Source organism: Balaenoptera borealis (assembly GCF_965194805.1).
Source record: "Balaenoptera borealis genome assembly, chromosome: 1".
Lineage (NCBI taxonomy): Eukaryota > Metazoa > Chordata > Mammalia > Artiodactyla > Balaenopteridae > Balaenoptera > Balaenoptera borealis.
In genome coordinates this window covers 180354280-180374792 of record NC_138860.1, presented here as the reverse complement: position 1 = coordinate 180374792, position 20513 = coordinate 180354280, and the positions used below count along the sequence as shown (strand labels likewise).

The 20513-nt window shown below is 52.5% G+C and overlaps 1 protein-coding gene across 2 annotated transcripts in view; it reads left to right on the top strand.

Annotated features, from left to right (window-relative positions):
• IGSF21 (immunoglobin superfamily member 21) overlaps window positions 1-15743 on the top strand; it is a 249547-nt gene extending 233804 nt beyond the window's left edge. For both annotated transcript variants that reach the window (XM_082403017.1, XM_082403018.1), the window contains exons 5-10: window positions 969-1084; window positions 3995-4469; window positions 13675-13760; window positions 14169-14361; window positions 14779-14817; window positions 15513-15743. In XM_082403017.1, the coding sequence (XP_082259143.1) occupies window positions 969-1084; window positions 3995-4469; window positions 13675-13760; window positions 14169-14361; window positions 14779-14817; window positions 15513-15586 (983 nt within the window). In that variant the 3' untranslated portion in view covers window positions 15587-15743. The remainder of the gene's footprint in view (window positions 1-968; window positions 1085-3994; window positions 4470-13674; window positions 13761-14168; window positions 14362-14778; window positions 14818-15512) is intronic.
• Window positions 15744-20513: the final 4770 nt, after the last annotated feature.

The following is a 20513-nucleotide window of genomic DNA, read 5'->3' as shown; positions in this document are numbered from 1 at the left end:
AAGAGGGAAGACTCTTGGCTTGAAACATCTCTCCAAGTCATCTACTTCTCCCGCTCTGCCCTCACCATGGTCTAAGCGACCCATCTCTCTGGCTTAAACAGCACTCTGTGTTTCCAGTCTCTTCAAAATGCAACTCAGATCATGTCTCTGCTCTTGCTTGAAGTCTTCTTCCTCCTGCTCTCAGGACAAAGAAGAAAAACTCACAACCAGCGGTGGGCTGGTAAACCTGCTCTCTGGGGGCCTGGGGTGGGGACAGGGGAAGGAAACAGATAAGAAAGCCCTGATTTGCAGTGGTGGCTGATTTCCATGGCGTAAAGATGCCCACCGTGGCCTGTTTCGATCTAGCAGCAGTTTAAGAACTGGTTCACAAAATTCCCAGTAATGTCACAGTCGGCTCTCAGGAGCTGGTAGGAACCAGCCCCAGCACACCGCTGCAAGCGGTGACCCAGCAGCGGTGCCCTGCACATCTCCCCGGCCCCAGCAGGCACCACACCGCCCTTCCTTGCCCTCCCACCGCACAGCCTGCCTTCCATCCCCCCTGCCCTGAGCCAGCTGTCACGAGGCCTTTGCACATGCTGTTCCCTCCACCTGCCACACTTGTCCTCTGCCTACTCTTGCGTCCTCAGGCACAGCACAGCGTCGCTTCCTCAGGCTTGAGTGGGTCCCTTTACATCCTGTTCTACCCCCTGGTATCTGATGCACTTAGCACAGTTGACCGTGAGATCACTTGATTCATGGTTGTCTTCCGCGCCAGGCTGTAAGCCCCGTGAGGCAGGGCCTTGTCCGTATGCCTAGTAGGGACATCCTTCTCACTGTCGTTGCTGCCAGTTGCACCCCCTGGAATTGTGCAATATTTGTCCCCCCCCCTCAATGCCCAGTGTGGGACCTGGCCCATCCTAGATAATCAGTGAACTCTTCCCGAACCTTCCGGTTAAGCGTTGGTCTTCCTGTGCTTCTCTTTTGGGTAGCTCCTCCCACCTCCATTGAGGTGGTGGCCGCTGACACGCCAGCCCCCTTCAGCCGCTACCAAGCCCAGAACTTCACGCTGGTCTGCGTGGTGTCGGGAGGGAAACCAGCGCCCATGGTGAGTATCCCTGGAGTCGTCCCTCCTCGTCCCCGCCGGGCCCCCCTCCTTCGTGGCTCGTCCAGCTGCCCCTGTCACCACAGTGCTCAACTCTGCAGAATGAAGGAGAGAGGCCACAGCTTGCATAAATTAACTCTGCCCCGTCTGCCTTGGTTTGACCCCGTCCACTCATCTGACCTACCCAGGCGTCCATATGCCCCTCTTGCTCCCAGCCCCCTGGTGCTGAGAACCCCCGCTTCTCCCGGACCCTGAAATCCTTGAACTGCACAGTGAGGGTGGTCTTCAGGGGATCCCAGCCTTAAGCTACCCCAGTTATTGAACAGGATGGAGACAGATGAGGTCCGGAGAAGGCAAGGGATGTAAAGGGAGTCAGCCACTGTGTTCTTTTTTTTTTTTAGTAGTCATCTTTTCTTTTTAAAATTTATTTATTTATTTATTTATTTATTTATTTTTGTCTGTGTTGGGTCTTCGTTTTTGTGCGAGGGCTTTCTCTAGTTGCGGCAAGCGGGGGCCTCTCTTCATCGCGGTGCGCGGCCCTCTCACTATCGCGGCCTCTCTTGTTGTGGAGCACAGGCTCCAGATGCGCAGGCTCAGTAGTTGTGGCTCACGGGCCCAGCTGCTCCGCGGCATGTGGGATCCTCCCAGACCAGGGCTCGAACCCGTGTCCCCTGCCTTGGCAGGCAGATTCTCAACCACTGTGCCACCAGGGAAGCCCGCCACTGTGTTCTTGACAGAGCTGGGACTCAAGGTCATGTCCTCCAGCTCCAAGTCCAGCTCCAAGTAGGAAGGAGGGAGGAAAAGGGGGAGGAAGGAAGCAGGGAAGAGGGAGAAATCCCTGTTTGGGGCAACTCCTTATTAGACCCACCCTAACCACTTTGGGGTCTGTCAGTGCAGCTCACGAGTTATTGTCATGGCCGCTGTAAGGGGCGGGGGTAGGATGGGAGAGCATGTGGAGAGCTGGGTTCTAGCGCCTAATGTCACATGCACCAAATGACCCTGAGCAGGAAGACCTCCCCTCTGCTTCTCAGGTTCTTCGAGGAGGTTTAGGGCATGGGCACCATTATAGTTTTTCAGCATTTTTAGAAGCAGCAGGACCTGTTTGGTCTGATTCAAATACACAGAAGCCCCATGTTGAAAACATTTAAAAGTGAAGGAAGGGCAAGTTGCCCTAATGGGTCCCTGAGGCACCTCTGTGGAACCCTTAGAGTTCCCTGAACCATATTGAGAACCTATGGGCTACATGCTCCCAAGGCCAATTTTGACCTTATAAGATACTTTGAGTCTTGACCTTGTGAGTTTCACACATCACTAGGGGTGGGGCTGGAGCCTTGGGCAGGGGGATTAGAGTTCAAGGTGGGGAGGCAGGGGCTCTCCTCCTTCCAGACCCTTGACTGTCTCACAGGCAGGGTCCAGTGGGGTGACCTTGGGACTGGGCCAGCCCCACCCCAGGACCAGCTGTCCAGGACAGGGCAGGAGTGGAGAGAACCAAGACATGGCAGTAAGCAGGTGCTCAGAGGCACAGGGGGGCAGTAGGCAGGGGTGCAGAGATGAGCCTTTGACGAGGCCCATCTCCCTCCACCTGCACTTTACAGTCCTGAGGACACAGGCCAAAAAGCAGCTTCAAAGCCAGCAATTGGTGAGAGAAGAGCATGCCCCAAGATTTCCCTTTGGAGCCCAGAAAGAGGTCTGCCCTCTCAAAGATGAGACAAGCTGGTCTTTTTCCCCAAAGAAAAACTCCTTTTCTGCAGGGCACAAAGAAAGTCTCCTCACCCCCCCTGGGGCTGCAGGAAGACCCCCTCCTCCTCCAGCTGGCCAGTTCCTGCCATTTAAGACATAGCAGTACAATATTCAAATATATATCTGTAAAAAATATACATAAATATATCTGAAAGGTCCTCATCTCCCCACATTCCAGGCACCTTACGTTTGCCTGGGATATCAGAACTTGAAAGAATTCTTTGACATAAATTACAAACCTGCTTTTGAAGCACTTTTCAAAAAAAAAAAAAAAAAGAAAGGAAGAAAAACCCCAAAGCAGACTATTATGTGCATAAGAGATTCTTCGTTGGAGCTATAAACTCTGACAGATTCTGCGCATCCCATGTTTCATTCCCCTCCCCCCACCCGGTCCTCCCCCGCCTCCTCCATCTCCCTTTCCCCGCTGGCACCAGCGTCCCCAGAGCTGCTTCCTGGCCTCCTCTTTCCCTGTCTCCCATCGATTTATTTAAAAAAATACACCGAATCCCCACAGGCCCCTGGCATATGTACCAAAATAAAAAGACAGCAAATTAAATTAAATGCCGCCTCTCAAAACTCAAATTCCCTATTAGCGGAGGAAGTGAGAAGATGCGGCCTTTCGCCTCATCCTGCACCTAGCTCCTTCCCACACGCACACCTGTTTCCTGCCTTCCTCTCCAAAACCTCCAAGATGTGCACACACACACACGGATCTTTTCCTCCTCCTGACATCTCACTGAATCTCTGGTGCTCCTCCACCTTCGCTCTCACCCACCTGCTCTCCCCAGGTGGGCACGGACCACGCCCTTGGAGCCCAGGGCCGCGTCCAGGGTGCTTTTTCCACACACTGTTTCTAAGCATCCAACAGCCTCATGAAGTAAGTGTTCTTATTCCCTTCGTGAAGTAGGTGTTCTCAGTAAGGAAACTGAGGCTCAAAGAGGCTCGCCAGCTCAGTCTCTGCCACCCGAGCCTGCGTGTCCCCATTGAACCGAGCTGACTCAGAGCGCCTGGGGTGCTGGAGGGAGAGGGACAGAGAGTGGTCCATCTGGAAGGCTACTAGGAGGAGGAGGCTCCTGAAGGATTGGACCCCTTTGGCCACTTCCTCTGAGAGCCCATTGGGAGATCCATGTCATTGGGGCAAAATCTTTTCCCACACCCTCCTTGCAATTTCAGGTTTATTTCAAACGAGATGGGGAACCCATCGACGCAGTGCCCCTGTCAGAGCCGCCGGCTGCTAGCTCTGGCCCCCTCCAGGACAGCAGGCCTTTCCGCGGCCTCCTGCACCGTGACCTAGACGACACCAAGATGCAGAGGTCACTGTCCCTGCTGGACGCTGAGAGCCGGGGCGGGCATTCCTACACAGAGCGCCCCTCCCGCAGCCTGACCCAGGATCCCAGCATCCTCCTCCAGCCAACCACCGAGAACATCCCCGAGACGGTGGTGAGCCGCGAGTTCCCCCGCTGGGTCCACAGCTCCGAGCCTGTCTACTTCCTGAGCCACAGCCGTACGCCGGGCAGTGACGGCACCGTGGAGGTGCGCGCCCTGCTCACCTGGACGCTCAACCCGCAGATCGACAACGAAGCCCTCTTCAGCTGTGAGGTCAAGCACCCGGCACTGTCGATGCCCATGCAGGCAGAGGTCACGCTGGGTGAGGCTCGATGGAAGCCACTCTGCAGGGCCCCTGCAGAGCTGGGCGGTGGGGAGCCTTGGAATAGGGCGGGCTGCCGGCCACCACGGAGATGGGAAGGAGTTGGAGCAAGCCGGGGTCGGGGTTAGGCACAGAGGTCAGAGGCAGGCTATTTGGGAGGTTTGCTGAGCTGTGTTGGAGGACATGGGAAATTACAGGGAGGTCTGGGGAGTTTGGTCCAGCAGGATCAAGGATATGGAAGTCACGGAAGTTTTGCTAGATCAGTGTTAGGAACATGGGAGGTTTTCAGGATTGAAGATGGAACGGGACAGTCCCAGGGAACTTTGCTGGGTGAGTGAAGAAGACACAGGAGTTGGGACTCATAAGGGAGAGTTGCTGAGTCAGGTCAGGAAACGTCCAGGGAAGGATGGGAACATAGGAGGTGACAAAGGGGTTTTCTCAATTGAAATAAGAGACCCATGAGCGCAGGGACACTTACTGGGTAAGGATCATGAGCGTGGCGGGTCGGAGGCTTGTCGGATTAGGGTCAGGATTACTGAAGGTAGTTTTGCCGGCTTGGGGTAGAGAACTTACAGGACGCGGGAGGATACTGCTCTCGCTTACACTTTTAAGTACAATGGAAACCCTGTCATCTGCAGGGATGTGGGATGTGGGCACAACCAGGACACTGGACACCCAGGGATAGCTCAGCCCGAGAACCCAATCCCCATCTGGGACCTGCTTCCTCTTCCCACGGAGCCCCAACTCTGCATGTCCCCAGAGCAGATCCTTGTTTCCCCTTGTACATCTCCTCCCAGCTGAGTAAAGGCAGGGAGACGGGACATGTGGAATCTTCTCTATTAGAAATATGAGGTTCTCAGAACCAGGATTTGTATTGACTGGGGTGGGGTGGGGTGGGGCAGGGAGATGGGCACACTGACCCAGTACTGGCCCTCTTTGCCCACAACCCGCTGGACCTTGGTTTTCAGTACCCAGCAGCTCAACCCAGAGCCCAAGATGCCGGAGCTGGTCCCCTGCATCTCCTGCAGTGGTGAAGAGCCGTATGGAAACATCCACAGCCCCTAACCCAGGCCCCTCACGACCGAGGACAGATAGCAATGACTGACGAGGGTTGAGACCCCAGCCTGTGCCTGGGGGTCCAAAGGCCGTCTCTGTTTTTAGCAAGTCCACCAGAAAACCCAGCACCAGCTCTGCACCAAACACCACGAAAAGGATTTCATGTACATAGAACACCTACTCTGTGCCAGGAACATATGCAAGGATTCTCTCATTCACTCCTCACAAGCAGTTTACCATGCGGTCCCATTTTACAGGTGAGCAAAACTGAGGCTCAGTTTGGCGGGGTCCCTTTCTCTGAGTCACCAACTTATAAGTAGCAGAACTGGGATTTCCAGCCAGGTCTGTTGGTGCCTTCTCCAATTCCCCTATGCCAACCACTGAACTTACCAGCCCCAGGAGTGGGCACCCTTGCTGGCTATGGGGTTAGTTGTCTGAAGTGTGATGAAAACGGCCCTTTGATTCCCACAGGCCACTTGCCCACACAGAAAATAATAATAAGGGCTAACATTTACTGAACACCTACTATATACCATGGACCGTTGCTTTTCTCATATGAACACAATTAGTAACCCAGTTACCCAGTTGGTAATCCTCATGGTCACTCAATGAGGTCAGCATTATTAGTATCCCATATCACAGATGAGGCAACTGAGGTGCAGTGAGGTTAAGTAAGTTGCCCAAGGTAAGTGGGGGAGGGTTCAAAGGCAGGCAGTGTGGCCCCAGTGTCTTGCCCTTCGCCTCCACTCACTGTGCTGCCTCAGGGCATCTGTTGTCATGGTGCCTGCCCCCTGAGTACCATTTGCTCGTCATGCCGTAGAAACTTCACAAGCACCCCTTATGGCCAGGCCCTGTGCCAGGCGCTGGGATGATCCCTACGCAGAGCCAGCCCAGACCCCTCTCTCAACCTTCCCACCTTGCCAGAACTCCCGCCCCCAGTTTCTCTGGACCCTCCATCCTTCCCAGAGCTCCTTCTTTCATTTGAACCTCCCTGTCCCCAAGATACAGTCTGCTTCCAGGCTGGGAGGCAGAGCAGCCTCGGCGCTTCAAGGGGATGCCTTGCCCATGAAAGCCGCCCCCAGCCTCTCTTGCCCAAGGCTCGACTTCCCATGGGAGGGCTCCCTGTCCCACCCCCACAGAGAATGAGAAAGACGAGACCAGACAAGGACTTCCGAGCATCTGGAAAGGTGAGCTTGCGGTTCACATCTCCCAGTGATGGACGGGGTGCTGCCGCTGGCTTGTTCCACCCCCTTGCCACCCCCTATCCCAAGCCGTAGTAAAGCACTTGCCTGCTCTGTCCCAGATTCCAGATGGTTCCCTTGACCAGAGCCACCTTGGTGTGCACCCCCAACCTCCATCATCAGAGCAAGAGAAAGGCCCACTCACAGCCAGTGGGCGTGACAGATATGTGTGTGCCCACAGGAAATTGGGGGACACAGCAGGGCCACACAGGCGAAGGGGCCAAATTGGGTGGGTGAGTGAAGAGACCCCCAGGCTGGCTTCCCGTCTTACCCCAGCTGCTGTCAGTTGGTGAGATCTCAAGCCCCTTAGGTCTCTGAGCCTTGTTCTCTGACCTGTTGAGTGGGGGAATGATAGTAACCTCGTAAGTGTTTGGAGCATGTGCTGGCAGCCGGGCTCTATGCAAGATGCTGATCTCCTTGCAATGACCCTGTCAGGCAGCTGAGAGATGCCATCTTTATCCCCATTTTATAAGTAAGGGAACCCAAGCTTAGAGCAACCCTCCTCAGGTCACCCAGCCAGGTCTGACCCCAGAGGCCACGCTCCTAACCACTGTGCTCTACTGCCCATCCGGTGGGGCTGTGGTGAGGACCCATGGAGCCCGTGGGTGTAGCCGGTGGAGAGTGGTGTGAACCAGAGGGGTTCTGAGTGAGTGCTTGCACTTCACACAATCAAGGCACCCTGCACTCTGGCCATGGGGGTGAGACAGAGGGCTGCATGAGATGACCCCGGGGCACAGAATCCAGTCATCTGGTCAGGACTTTAAAAGTTAGGCCAACAAGGGTTGGGGCGTGCCTCCCTGTGATGACCCTTTGCTTCTCCTGTTCCCGCCGCCAGGGATGCCCTCCCCAGCTCAGATGCCACTGCCCCTAAGAAGACAGACGCCTGGTGATCCTAGAGCCCATCTCAGTAGACAGCAACTACATTCTTCCCATTGATCAAGACAGAACCCTTGGAGTCACCCACTATCCCCCTCTTTTCTCCTACCCAACAGCCAAGCCATTCTTAAGCCCTGGCAGCTCAACCTCAGAATATATCCCACATCTACCCTGTCTCATGGTTTCCTCTCCGACCACCCAGTCTAAGCACCAGCAGTTCACACTGGATTATTACAGTAGCCCCAAAACTGGCCTTTCTGCTTCCACTTGTGTGCATTTCTGTTCTCCACTCTGATTGATCTAAAATATAAATCCACATACACACCCACCCAAAACCCTCCAATGGTAGACAGATTGATAGAACAAAAAAAGAGCCCAGAAATAGACCCACATATAGTCAGTTGATTTTTGATAAATGTCCCTAGGCTGTTCGATGGGAAAAGAGAACGCTTCTTAACACATGGCCCTGGAACTACTGGATACACTTAAGGAGGAAATGAACCTGACCCCTACCACACACACACACACACACACACACACACACACACACACACACACACACACTCAAGAATTAACCTGAGATGAATCACAGACCTCAAAGTAAAACCCAGCATCATAAAACTTCTAGAGCAAAACACAGGAATATATCTTTGTGACAATGAGGTAAGCAAGGATTTCTTAAAGAGTCACAAAAAGCACTAAATGCAAATTTGAAAATTGGTGAATTGGACTTAATCAAAATTCAAATCTTCTGCTTCTAAGAAGATACTTTTAAGAAAGTGAGATGTGGTGAAATGGAAAAGCAAACTACAAACAGAGAAAATACTCTCAGTACAGATATATGATGAGGGATTTGTATCCAGAATATATAAGGAACTACTACAGATCAATAATGATAACTCAAATTTTAAAGAGAGGATATACAAATGGCTAATCAGCATATAAAAAGATATATAACATCATTAGGGAAATGAAGACTAAAACCTCAGTGAGATACCATTTCACAACCACTAAAATGCCTAACATGGGAAAGACGGACAACACCAAATGTTGGCAAAGTGGTAGAACAATAAGAACCCTCATAAAGGTCTGGGAGTATAAAACAGTACTACTGCTTTGGAAAACTAGTAGTTTCTTAACAAAGATAAAAATACCCCTCCCTACTCTATGACCCAGCAATTTCACTCCTAAGTATCTACTCAAGAGAAATGAAAACATACGTCCACAAAGACCTGAATGTTCAAAGTAGCTTTACCCATAACAACAACAACAACAACTGTAAAAAACCCAAATGTCCGTAACTAGGAAAATGGATGAACAAATCTGTGATATATTCATATAATGAACCACTTCTCATCAATACAGATGAATGAACTCCTAATACACCAACAACGTGAATGAAGCTCAGAAACATTGTGCTGAGTGAGAGTAGTCAGGCAGAAGAGTACAAACTGCACGCTTCCATTTATATGAACTCCTAGAACATGAAACAAACCTCTGAGGATAGAAAGTGGAACAATGTCTACCTGTGGAGGGTGGAAATTGACTGGAAGGAGGCATCACGGGAACTTTGGAGGGATGGGAATGTTCTCAAATTTGGTTGGGATAGTGGTTACATAGATGTTCACATTTATGAAGATTTGTCAAATTGTGTTCTTAAGAACAGTGCATTCCCCTTATGTGAGTTTCCTCACAATTTAAAAACATATGAAAGTCAAAACAAAACAAAATAATCCTCTAGACTGCCATCACATCTAAAATCACCTCCCCACGTGCTCATCTTTCACACTCGTCTCTGCCCCATCTGCTCCAGCCACAGGCTTCTCCTTACTCTTCCTTGAATATGCCCAGCTCAGACCCACCTCTGTGACTTTGCACTGTCCTTCCTTTCCGCCTAGATTAATTTTACCCCAGGTATTCTCAATCCCTCCTTCATCATATCTCTGCTCAAATCTTCTACTCAGAGGCTCCTTCCTTGAACACCATATTTCAGCCTCCTCCTCCTGGCCCCATCAATTCCTTACCTTGCTTTGCTTTCTGGCATTGCGTTTAGCTCCACGTGCAAGTATATGATATATTTTCTTATTGCCTGGATCTTCCACTAGAATTTAAGTTGCACGTGGGCAGTGGGCAGGGTCTTTACCTGCCTTTTTCACATGTTGCAGGGCTCAGCACAATCTGTAACATATGACTTAATAAACTTCCCTAATAATCAATTAGTTAATACTTTTCTGAGTTGTTGTGAAGATTAAACAAGGTGTGCATACAAAGTGCTTAGCATAGTGACAGAGTAAGTACTCAGTAAATATAAGCTACTGTTGTTATTCATTATTGTTTCCCCAACATTGCCCTGCATAGTGATCGACACAGATTAGGCATAAAGAACTAGATGGTTAGAGTAGATGAATGAATGTGTGCGTGAGTAGATTAGTAGGTTTATGGGTAGGTATATGGATGGATAAATGGATGGATGGATGATATGGTGGAGGGATGAATAATATGATGGAATGATAGATGAATGGATAGAACAAATGCTTGGATGGATGGATGGATGGATGGATGGATGGATGGATGGATGGATGGATGAATGATATGATGGAGGGATGAATAATATGATAGAGTGATGAATGGATGGATAGAATGAATGCTTGGTTGGATGAACGAATGGATGCATGGATGGATGAATAAGTGGGTTGGTGAGTGGGTGGGTGAGTGGGTAGATGAGTGAGTGGTTGTCTTAGTGAACACCTAGAATTCCTGTGGTGGGACGCCTAGAGGAGCTTTCCGTGAGATTTCACAAGGCTCTCCTTGCAGCAAAATGCTAAGGAGAGTAAAGAGAGCAGTTAAATAATCAGGATTTTTTGTACGTCCCTGAACAGATGCACACCACTTCACATTTCACATTTCCATCTCATATCTCTCCCCCATTGTCATTTTCAGAGCAACTCCTCAAATAGTAGGATAGCAGTCTATTCTCCCCATTTACAGGTGAGAAAATTGAGGCCCAACAAGTTGAATTGACTCATCCAAGTCCCGTAACTGGAGAGTAGAAGACAGGCCTCAATCCTGGGTCTCCTGACTCCCACTCTTCCCATATGTCCAGGGGTTGAGGGGAGGGAAGTCCCAGGGGCTGAGAACCTTCCTTCAGGTACCTTCAGTGATGTGTTCTAGGGGCAGGAGAGAGGGGCCAGGACTTGACTGCCAGGAGCTGCTAATGGGTGTCAGCACATGGTGGAAGCGTGCGGGTGATACCAGCTGGCCTGGCTTCCAGAAGCATCTTGATGCAGCAGTGAGGGCAGGAGTCAGAGGGGCCACCTGCCACCAAGGCTCTTGCCGGTCGGCAGCTGCCAGGATTGAGCTTGGAAGAGTGAGGGCAGAGCAGACCCCTTGCCTACCCACCCTCTGCCTTTCAGGGTCAGCTCCACACAGGAGCCTCTGGACCTGGCAGCTCAGGGCAGCAGGGAAGGGGTCTGGCTGCCCACGTGGAAGAAGGCATCCAGCTTTCCCCCTCCTCCACCCCTGGGTTCCAAGCTTCGCTCTAAAGACCTATGTAACTTCAGGTCCCGCCCCTACCACTTCTTTGCTGTGTGACCTCGGGCAAGTCACTGCCCTCCTGGGAGCCAGTTTTACAGCCTGCAAAATGGGTTTCATGGCAACCTGCCTCGTAAGCACCAAGATGGGTGAGACAGTCCTAGAATGAGGTCTAGCACATGTCAGGCACCTGATAAATGTGAGTTCCCTCCCTTTGGGGCCAGGAGACCCAGGCGTGGCCTGAAGGGGGTGGGCGGGACCTTTAGAAACGGAGACAGTTAGGAATCTGACCTAGGAGAGGAAGTTGTCTGCTCTGGTCCTCCGGCTCACGCTTCTCCGGGACAGGGATGCCCTTCCACGCCCCCTGCTGGCTGCAGCAGGACAGTGCCATCGCAGCAGGACAAGAAGAGGAGACAGAATAACCCAGGGCCAGACGGCCCTATGCAGCGCTTCTCACCTGCAAAGGGACCTTGACAGCACTTGAATGTTCATTAAAAAGATGAGAAAGTTACTTGACTTCCCCAAGCCTTCATTGCCTTATGGGGACAATCTCAAGAGGTTGGAAGTGTAAATGAGGTCGTGCATAAAGTGTGTCACAGAGTGCCTGGCACTTTGGATGCTCTGGACAAATGTTAGCCCTTAAACCCACCATCTCCCAATATTCCTAATGACCCAGTGTGGTGGGTGGGCAAGGGTTGCCTTGGCTGTTCCCACCCTGTGTTTGGGAAAAGCCAGGGGAAGTGACTGGTCCAGGGGCACATAGACTAGACTCCTTTCTTAAGTGGGTGGACGCAGCATCGGAAGCTGCCCGCGCCTTCCCTGCCATTCCCTCCCCTCGCACAGGCCCGGCTTTTCCTGCTGATGCCTCCCTCCGCCCCACACGGTCCTTAAGGTGTCTTGCTTGTGGTTTAATTAATAGTCCTTTGGTTTCATTCTCAGAGAGTGAAATTGGTTGGCAGTGCCTAGGAAATCACCCACATCTGCCAGCTGCTCTGATTTCTGCTCTGAGAGCTCTGAGTGGGAAGGAGAGGCTCGGGTAGCAGGTGGGGCAGATGGGGAGAACCCAGGCCAGCCCCAGGGCCTGGGGACAAAGCTTTTCTCCTGCTGCCACCCCTGGAAGATGTCCAAAGAGAGTGGCACAGAGCATGGCACTCTGATCCAAACCCTATCGCTTTCCCCTGGCCCAGGAAGCTCTATGGGGTCTGGCCCCGTCCCCACCCCCATCACCCCTGACCTTCCACCTCAGCGCCACGCCCTGGCTGTTCCCTCCACGTGGAACCCTTTTCAGGAGCTTCATCTCAGCTGAAATGTCAGCTCGTTGGAAGAGACACTCAGACCATCACTCCCCACTTGTCCAATTCTCCACACAATGCCATGGCTCTCCAGTAGTTTTTTATTCATGTACTTATTTGTGTATCAAATGTCTCCTCAACTAAAGTGTAAGCTGTGTGTCGGCAGGCATGTGTCTCCATCACCACTGCGTCCCCAGCCCTGCCCCAAAGCCTGCCACACAGTTGGCTCAATAAGTACTTGTTAAATGAATGAATGAGTGATGAATGGATCTGGCAGAAAGAAGCCTGGCACAAAAGTCATGGGACAGGAGAAACTGGCTCCATGGGTGACCTTGGATAAGCCTCTTCGTTACCCCTGGGCCTCAGTTTCCCAATTTGAAACCTGAGAGCATGGACTCAGTGATCCCAGGGGCTCTTCCATCCCCGATATTCTCTGGTTCATAGGAGGGCAGCACCCTTGGGCATCTTGTCTCCCACGTTCAGAGAAGTTAAGGGGCTTGAAAGAAGTGATACAAGCAGGTGAGGAAGAGAGGCAGGGAGGACACAGGCCAGGCCCAAGGAGGGAGATGGTTCCCCCCACATTTTGCCACCTTCCACTCACCGCCAACCCAGAGATTCCAGAAAAACCCCACTGGGCATATTAACCTGGTAGAAGGCTCTCTGGAGTAGGAGTAATGAGACCAGAAATTTCATCCCAGTTCTTCTTCACTGCGTGAACTTTGGCAAGTTACTTCCCCTCTCTGAGCCTCAGTTAACTCAGCTATACAATGGGGATGATAATGGCAGGACCCCACCTCACAAGGGTTTAGTGCAGGTAGGAGTGTGGGTGTTTTGAGTAGAACTGGCTGCTGGAGCAGTTTTCTCCCTGTTAGCTGCTGAGTCGTCTCCCAGGTGGCACCTCCCTTGGGTGTCCCTGACTCCACTGTCCCCTGGGCTTCTCCGATCTGACCCCTTGTTACACCGGTTTGTGCTTGTCCTTTGACCCCACTGAGAGTGAACCCCACAAGGACAGGGATTGTACTCTGTACACCATTAAATCCCCAGGTCCCAGCCAGGGCTCGGGAAATGTGTATGAATGAATGCAGGCATCAATGAATGATCTGGATGGGAAATTTCTCTCCCGTTCCCCCAGCACCTCTTTTCTTTGCTTAGTCTCCTCTCCCCCGCACAGACACACACCTCTCTGACCTGGCCTTCCTCTCCCTATAGTTGCCCCCAAAGGACCCAAAATCATGATGACGCCCAGCAGAGCCCGGGTCGGGGACACAGTGAGGATTCTGGTCCATGGATTTCAGGTCAGCCTCTCTCTGAGCATCTGCAAGGGTGGCGGGAGGTCATCAGGCACCAGCGGGGCACCAGCATTCCTGGCAGCATGCTCTGAGACCCTCCCCTTGACCTCCAGCACAGCCAGCTGGTCTCAGTCTCCTAATCTGTGTAATGGCAGAATTGGCTTCCACGAGGAATGGCACGGGGTGCACGCGTGGATTTGCTCGCCCACCTACAACTTAGAGCAGACATGGCACATGGATCTTGACATACTTTCCAGCCCTAGAGTCCTTTCCTTCCTGGGGTCTGGGCAGCCAGTCCCAACCCATCAGATGAAAATGTGTCACCCACCCTGGCCAGGCCATGCCTCTGGCCCCTTCCTGCTCTGGCAGAATGGTCCCTCCTGTGACCCGACTCTCTCCTGCTCTGGCCAACAGAACGAAGTCTTCCCAGAGCCCATGTTCACATGGACGCGGGTCGGGAGCCGCCTCCTGGATGGCAGCGCTGAGTTTGATGGGAGGGAGCTGGTGCTGGAGCGGGTTCCCGCTGAGCTCAACGGCTCCATGTACCGCTGCATGGCCCAGAACCCTCTGGGCTCCACCGACACACACACCCGGCTCATCGTGTTTGGTACGCTGCGCCCAACTAGGGGATCGGGAGGGCTACCCGGGGAGGCCCCGGGCTGGAGCTTTCCCGAGGAGGAGGGAGCAGTAGGGGCCCAAGTCCCGTAAATTTGCCCTGAGAGGGTGCCCCACAGGGAAGCACAACAGTTCAGTGGTTAAAACCATAACAGCTTTGGAGCTAGAGAACCCTGGGTTCAAATCCCAGATCTACCACTTCGCAGCTGGGCAACGCTGGGCAAACTGTTTCCCCTCCCTCAGTTTCTCCATCTGTAGAATGGGGCTGATACCACCCAGCCCACAGAGGCTGTGTGGCTGCCCTGAGAGGGTGCACATGACACCCACAGCGGGTGCTGGATGAGGGGCCTCCTTTGCCGAGTTCCAAATGCCATCCACGCTCTAGTTCTCTTTCTGTTCTTCCCAACAGAAAACCCAAATATCCCAAAAGGAACGGAGGACTCCAATGGTAAGTCTCCACTCTCAGAGCTTCTAGCTTAAAAGCTCTCGTCCCCCAAACAGCCCCTTTGTATGACCTTGCCCCTCCCTCATGCCGTAGGCACATAACTGACCTCTAGTTGGGCAGAGTCTGGGTCAAAGGTCAGGAGTGGGCCCTAAACCAATTAAGCATCCCTAAGCAGCTGGCAGGGATTTCTAGGGACCAAGTCTCTCTCAGAGAGCTCAGCTGCCATGGTCCCAAGATGTGTCTAGCGTTGACCGTGGGGTTGTGATCTGGGGCCCTTGACCACTTCATAGGATGGTGGGGCCCTTTATACTGCCCTCCCTCAGCTGCCCCCGAGCTGGGCACCACCCCATGGGACACAGACACTCTTCCCAGGCCTGCCAGCCCTCCCTTTCCCACAGTGAGCCAATCTCACAGTTCATGATGGAGGCCCCCCACTCCTAATCCCCACCGCAGCGTCCTGATGGCCACCAGGGAGCCTGACCTCCACCCAGCAGGCCTGGGACAGGGAAGAGATCACGCACAATCAGGTGGGACAGATAGCAGAGCTACGATTTGAACCCAACCCATCCCAACACTGAAGTCCAGACTCTTGGCCGGGGCCCTTCAAAGCTCTGCGGTCCCCAGGCTCCACACACACCCGTGCCCCACCAGAAAGCAAAGTGGGTGGGTCACAGGCCCTGACGCTGCTCCCTGCACAGGTTCCACGTCTGGCCCTGCTGGCATCCGGCTCACCTTGGTGCTCGCCCTGACAGTGGTCCTGGAGCTGACGTGAAGGCTCAGCCCCGCTCCCTCCATTCCATCTGGCACTGACATCTCTGCAATTGGTTTTCATTTCTTTTCTAAACTATTTCCAGTCTTGTTCTTAGTCTCTTTCTGTCCATGTCTTGGCTTCTTTGGTCGGTTTAATTAAAACAGAACACTTTTCCCCACCTCGGTCTGTGGCTCTGTATTCTTCCTGTTCTATAGCAGCAACTGGGCACCTCCGGACATGCAGCCTTGGGACGGGCACTGAGGAGGGTGATGAAGGACACGGAGGGCATGCTCTTCCCTGGAGGAGGGGTGGAGGGGCAGCTCCTTGTTTCACACAAATCCAGTTGTGGGAAGTGGCCAGGGACTCTACTCAGGAAATTCAAGTTCCCTCAGGGCCAAGTGTAATAGTCAGCTCTTGCCACAATAATGCTGCATAACAAAGGGACCCAAATCGCAGTGGCATGCAACAACAAGCATTTATGATTGTGTTTACGTTTAGGAAAAAGTGGTTCAGCTGATATAGTCTGGACTCACTTGGGCAGCTCTGCTTCAGGCAACAGGCTATCTGGGCTGAATTCCAGAGTATGGGTTGGGCACAGGCCTCATCCACGGTTGTTTGTTCTGGGGCCCAGGCTAAAGGGGCTGTGGCTGTCTGACAGTTGATCCTCTTATGGTAGATCATCATAGCTAAAGAAAAAAAATTCAAAACATGCAAGCACAGTTAAGGCATCTGCTTATCATGTCCCTGAACACTCCTTTAGCCAAAGCAAGTCACATGGCCAAGGCCGACGTCAATCAAGGTCACATATACGTCAATGGTAGAGGTTCCAGAACTTCCTGTTCAACTACTAGAAGATTCCCCATGCCATTCAGCCATTGGAGGGAAGGGCTGAGAGTGTCTGGAGATGGGTGGGGTTGACCTCTCTGAGCTGTGGCCAAAACCTGAGGGTCACCAAGGAGAGCCCTGGAAGACTGTGTTAATCTGGCTAGGAGAAGCTAGGCTACGGTAACACATTAACCCCAGAGTTTTACTGGATTAACACAATAAAAACTTATTTGGGGCCCATGAAAAGCCCAAGGCAGGTTGGGTAGTCCTCTTCTAACCTGTAGCTAGACCAACTGGAATATGTGGCCTCTACGATCTGCAGGGCAGGGAAAGAGAGGGCTGGAGGATCAGAATGACGGGCAGAATAATAACCCCCCCACCAAAGATGCTCACATTCTAATCCCAAGAACCTGCGAATATGTTACCTTACCTGGCAAAAGGGATTTTGGCTGATGTGATTAATTGAAGGATCTTGAGATGGGAAGATTGGCCTGGGTTGTCCAGGTGGGCCTAATGTAATCACAAGGGTCCTTAAAAGAGGGAGGCAAGAAAGCAGTAGAAGGAGATGTGATGACAGAAGCAAGAGATTGTCATGATGCAAGGAACGGGCCATGAGCCAAAGAATTCAGGCAGCCTCGAAGCTGAAAAAGGCAAAGAACCAGGTTCAACCCCAGAGGCTCCAGAAGGAACCAGCCCTCCCAATACTTTGAGCTCTATAAGGCTTATTTCAGACTTCTGACTTCCAGGACTCTCTTAAGAGAATAAATTTTCCTTGTTTTGAGCCACTAAATTGGTGATAATTTGTTAACAGCAGCGAAAGGAAACTCATATAATCACACAGGATGATTTTAAGGGTCAGGCCTCGTAGTGGCATGGACCACTTCTGTCACACCCCATTGACCTAGGGGAACTTGCCCTCTTGTCACTTCTGCTGCACTGTATTGGCCAACACAAGCTATAAGGCCAGCCCAGATCCAAGGGGTGCAGGAATCTATTCCACTTTTAGATGAGAAGAACTGCAAAGCCATGCTGTATAATGTGCAGATACAGGTCAGGAGGCGGAATTAGGGCCATGTTTACAATCTACAACAACCCCACATTCTGAACTTGATGTTCTGGAATTGTGGTTTCCCATCCACCATGACATGCTCTCATTTCAACTGGGAAGCCCAAATGGCTCCTCACTGCAATTTCTCTTTCAAAAATGTAACAACTAAACGATCCATTCATTTGATACATATTTGGCTGCCTGCATCTTGCAAGCAACAGTAAAGAAGATGATTTTCAAGTGTTGAAAGTTCTCTCATATCGATTAATATAAACATCCAGGCCAGGTCAGCAGCAACAACTACATTGCACCACCTGCCTCCTCAACCGACTTCCTTCTTCCCCAAAGCCCTGCTCTGTCTCACATGAGCCAGCTGCCCCCCCTTCTGTTACCTGCCAGCAATCCTACCTAGGCCAATGTTACACAATGCCTCTGCCTGTTTTCTGGAAGGAATAAAAAAAGATTTGTTCCTTCTTTTTGTCTTAATAGAGGGAAGCCCATGTAGGCATGAAATTGGAATTGCTTTCCCTTATTAACAGTGTAGTCTTTGGGCTCAGCTGACCCCTAAAGTGCATTAATATCTCAGCAGCAAGTGGATGAACCACAGAAAGTGGCAGGGGACGTGCCCAGAGAGAGCCAACTGGGAGGCTTGAGGTCCACAGAGGGTAGGGCGGCCGTCTGCTTTGGGGTCTGAGTTTGAGGACATTGAGCCCTGAGCAGGCTGAAAAGGATGGTTTATTCAACCTAGGACTGCAGGGATGGAAGGAGGGCTGGGTGACCCTGAGCCCAGCCTGACAGGGAGGCGGATCCTTCATCTATTTGCCCACCTGCTTACTCACTCATCTGACAGACTCTGACCATCCCCCTCTTCGGGCTCTGCGCCAGGCAGGGGAAACACCAAGACAAGTTGGGCAGATCCTACTGTGAAGAGCACCTGATCCATCCAGAATGACAGATTCGAGGAAAAGAACAACTGAAATGCCATGTAGTAAGTATTGGAACAAAAACGTGAACGAATACAATAGGGTCACAGAAGGGGTGAAAGATTGTCCTGACTGGACAGGTCAGGGGAGGCTTCCAGGAGGTGGTGACTTCACAGCCAGGTCTTGAAGGAGAGGAAGGGTCATCAAAGCCAGTTCTGCCACCTTCACCATTTGGCTCCAGGTCAGTCAGTCCAGGTGTCGGTCCGTGCAGAGACCCATGCTAGGCCTCCAGGGGGCCACCTCCATCCCCCTCCTGGTCAGCCGAGCCCTCGCTGTTGGGCTCATCAAGGAGAACTTGGCAGTCCCATGCGCGGCGGCCCCAAGACAGGACCACCCTTCCCTGGCCTGGGCTCTCGAGCTACGAACGCTTGGTCACAGGAAGTAGGGGAGGCACATGACGCTCTCCAGTGCTGCCGCTTCCAGGGCGGGGGTTCGGCGCCTGCTGTACCTCTTCCCTCCGCCTGTGCACCCGCGAGAGGAGCGAGGTCTGGGGTCACCGTCTTCTCAGCCTTGGGGTACTGTGCCTCGGGGCCCCACACACCCCCGAGAGGAGTCACATGCCTCCTCTACCCCAACCCACCTCATGGGGCTGGAGGCGTCCAGCCCTCCTGCTTCCACCCCGGCTGGGCTCTTGGCTGAGCAGGAACAGATCTGGGGACCTGCCCACCGTGCAGGCTACTGTGATGCCGGCAGCCGTCTCCACCAGGGGTCACAGCCACCTTGCTGAGGGGAGACATGGAATCGTCAACCATGGCTCCTACACGAGGACCCAGGTTTTCAGAGTAGCCATCCTGACCCCAGGAAGGCTGTACGTTTTATGAAGTGCACACATGTACACAGAGCAGAGAAAACAAAACCAAAAACAAGGGTCTCCAGGCTCCGCCCCTGCAGGGAAGCTGACAGTCCCACATGACTCCCAGACCTGGATGCGCACTTTCACATTTCCAGGATGGGGGCAGGGATGGGAAGGCCAGTGTCGGGGCTGACGCCCCCAACAGCCCTGGCAGCTGATGAAAATGAAAGGGAGAGGGCTGTGGTTCTGAGTGATGAGAAGGTGGGTCGGGGGTCGAGTGGGGAGGGAGATCTGGAAAGAGCAGAGAGGGAAACCGAGGATGGGGTTGGCTTGGAGAAGGGGGCAGGGAAAGGAAGGAGAGAGGGAACAGGGACAGCCAGCCGAGGAGAGCTGTTTGGGGTGCTGGAGGTCAGGCTCACACTGGGATCAGACATCCTGGAGAGACAGGAGTCTCCTTGGAGGCATTTGGAGATGAGGGATGGAGGGGACAGAGAAGGGGGTCCCTGGAGGAAGGGATTCTGGAAGAGAACTCTCCAATCCAATTGGGCTCCTGTGAAACTTTCAAAAGAGACCAAGATCCAGACTGAATGAGATGAAGAGAAATGTTGAAAAAGTGGGGAGTGGATAGAAATGAGACAAGAGATAGAGGAGAGACAGAGACACAGAGTCAGAGAGACAGACACATAGAAAAAAGCAGAAAAAAGAGAGACACACACACAGAGACAAAGAGAGAAACAGAGAGAGAGTGTGATAAAGACAGAGAAACAGAGGCAGAGAAATAGTGAGAGAGAGAGAGAGACAGAGACAAAGACAGAGACAGAGACAGAGATGGAGCTAGAGAGACTAGCCCTGCAGCCCAGCCCGGAGCTGGGGAGTCTTCCAAAAAGCGCTTAAGCTGTTATGTCAGGTATTATGCCCTTGGTTGCCTCTAGGGAAGACAGCCCTGAGTGATGGGTGGAAGGAAATAGATGTGCAAAATACACGCATTTTTTCCAAATGGGCCCAATCATCAGCGACAGGCCTAAATGTCAGCACACACAGCGGAGCCCTGGGCTGCCAGCTGCATCTGACCTTGGGGCTGAGCTTCTCAGGAGGCTTGCCCCCCCTCTGCTCCTTCCCCTCCCCCTCTCCTACTGCCCCAGGCATCTGTGGTCCCCACCCAAGGCCCCCATTCCCTCCCACCTCTTCCTCCATCGATCCTGGAGATCCCAGGGCCACAGACAAAAAGCATTTTGGAGGAGCCCTTCCCGACCGGTACCCCTACCCCCGCCTTCTCAAACTCCACCTCCCCCAGAGACC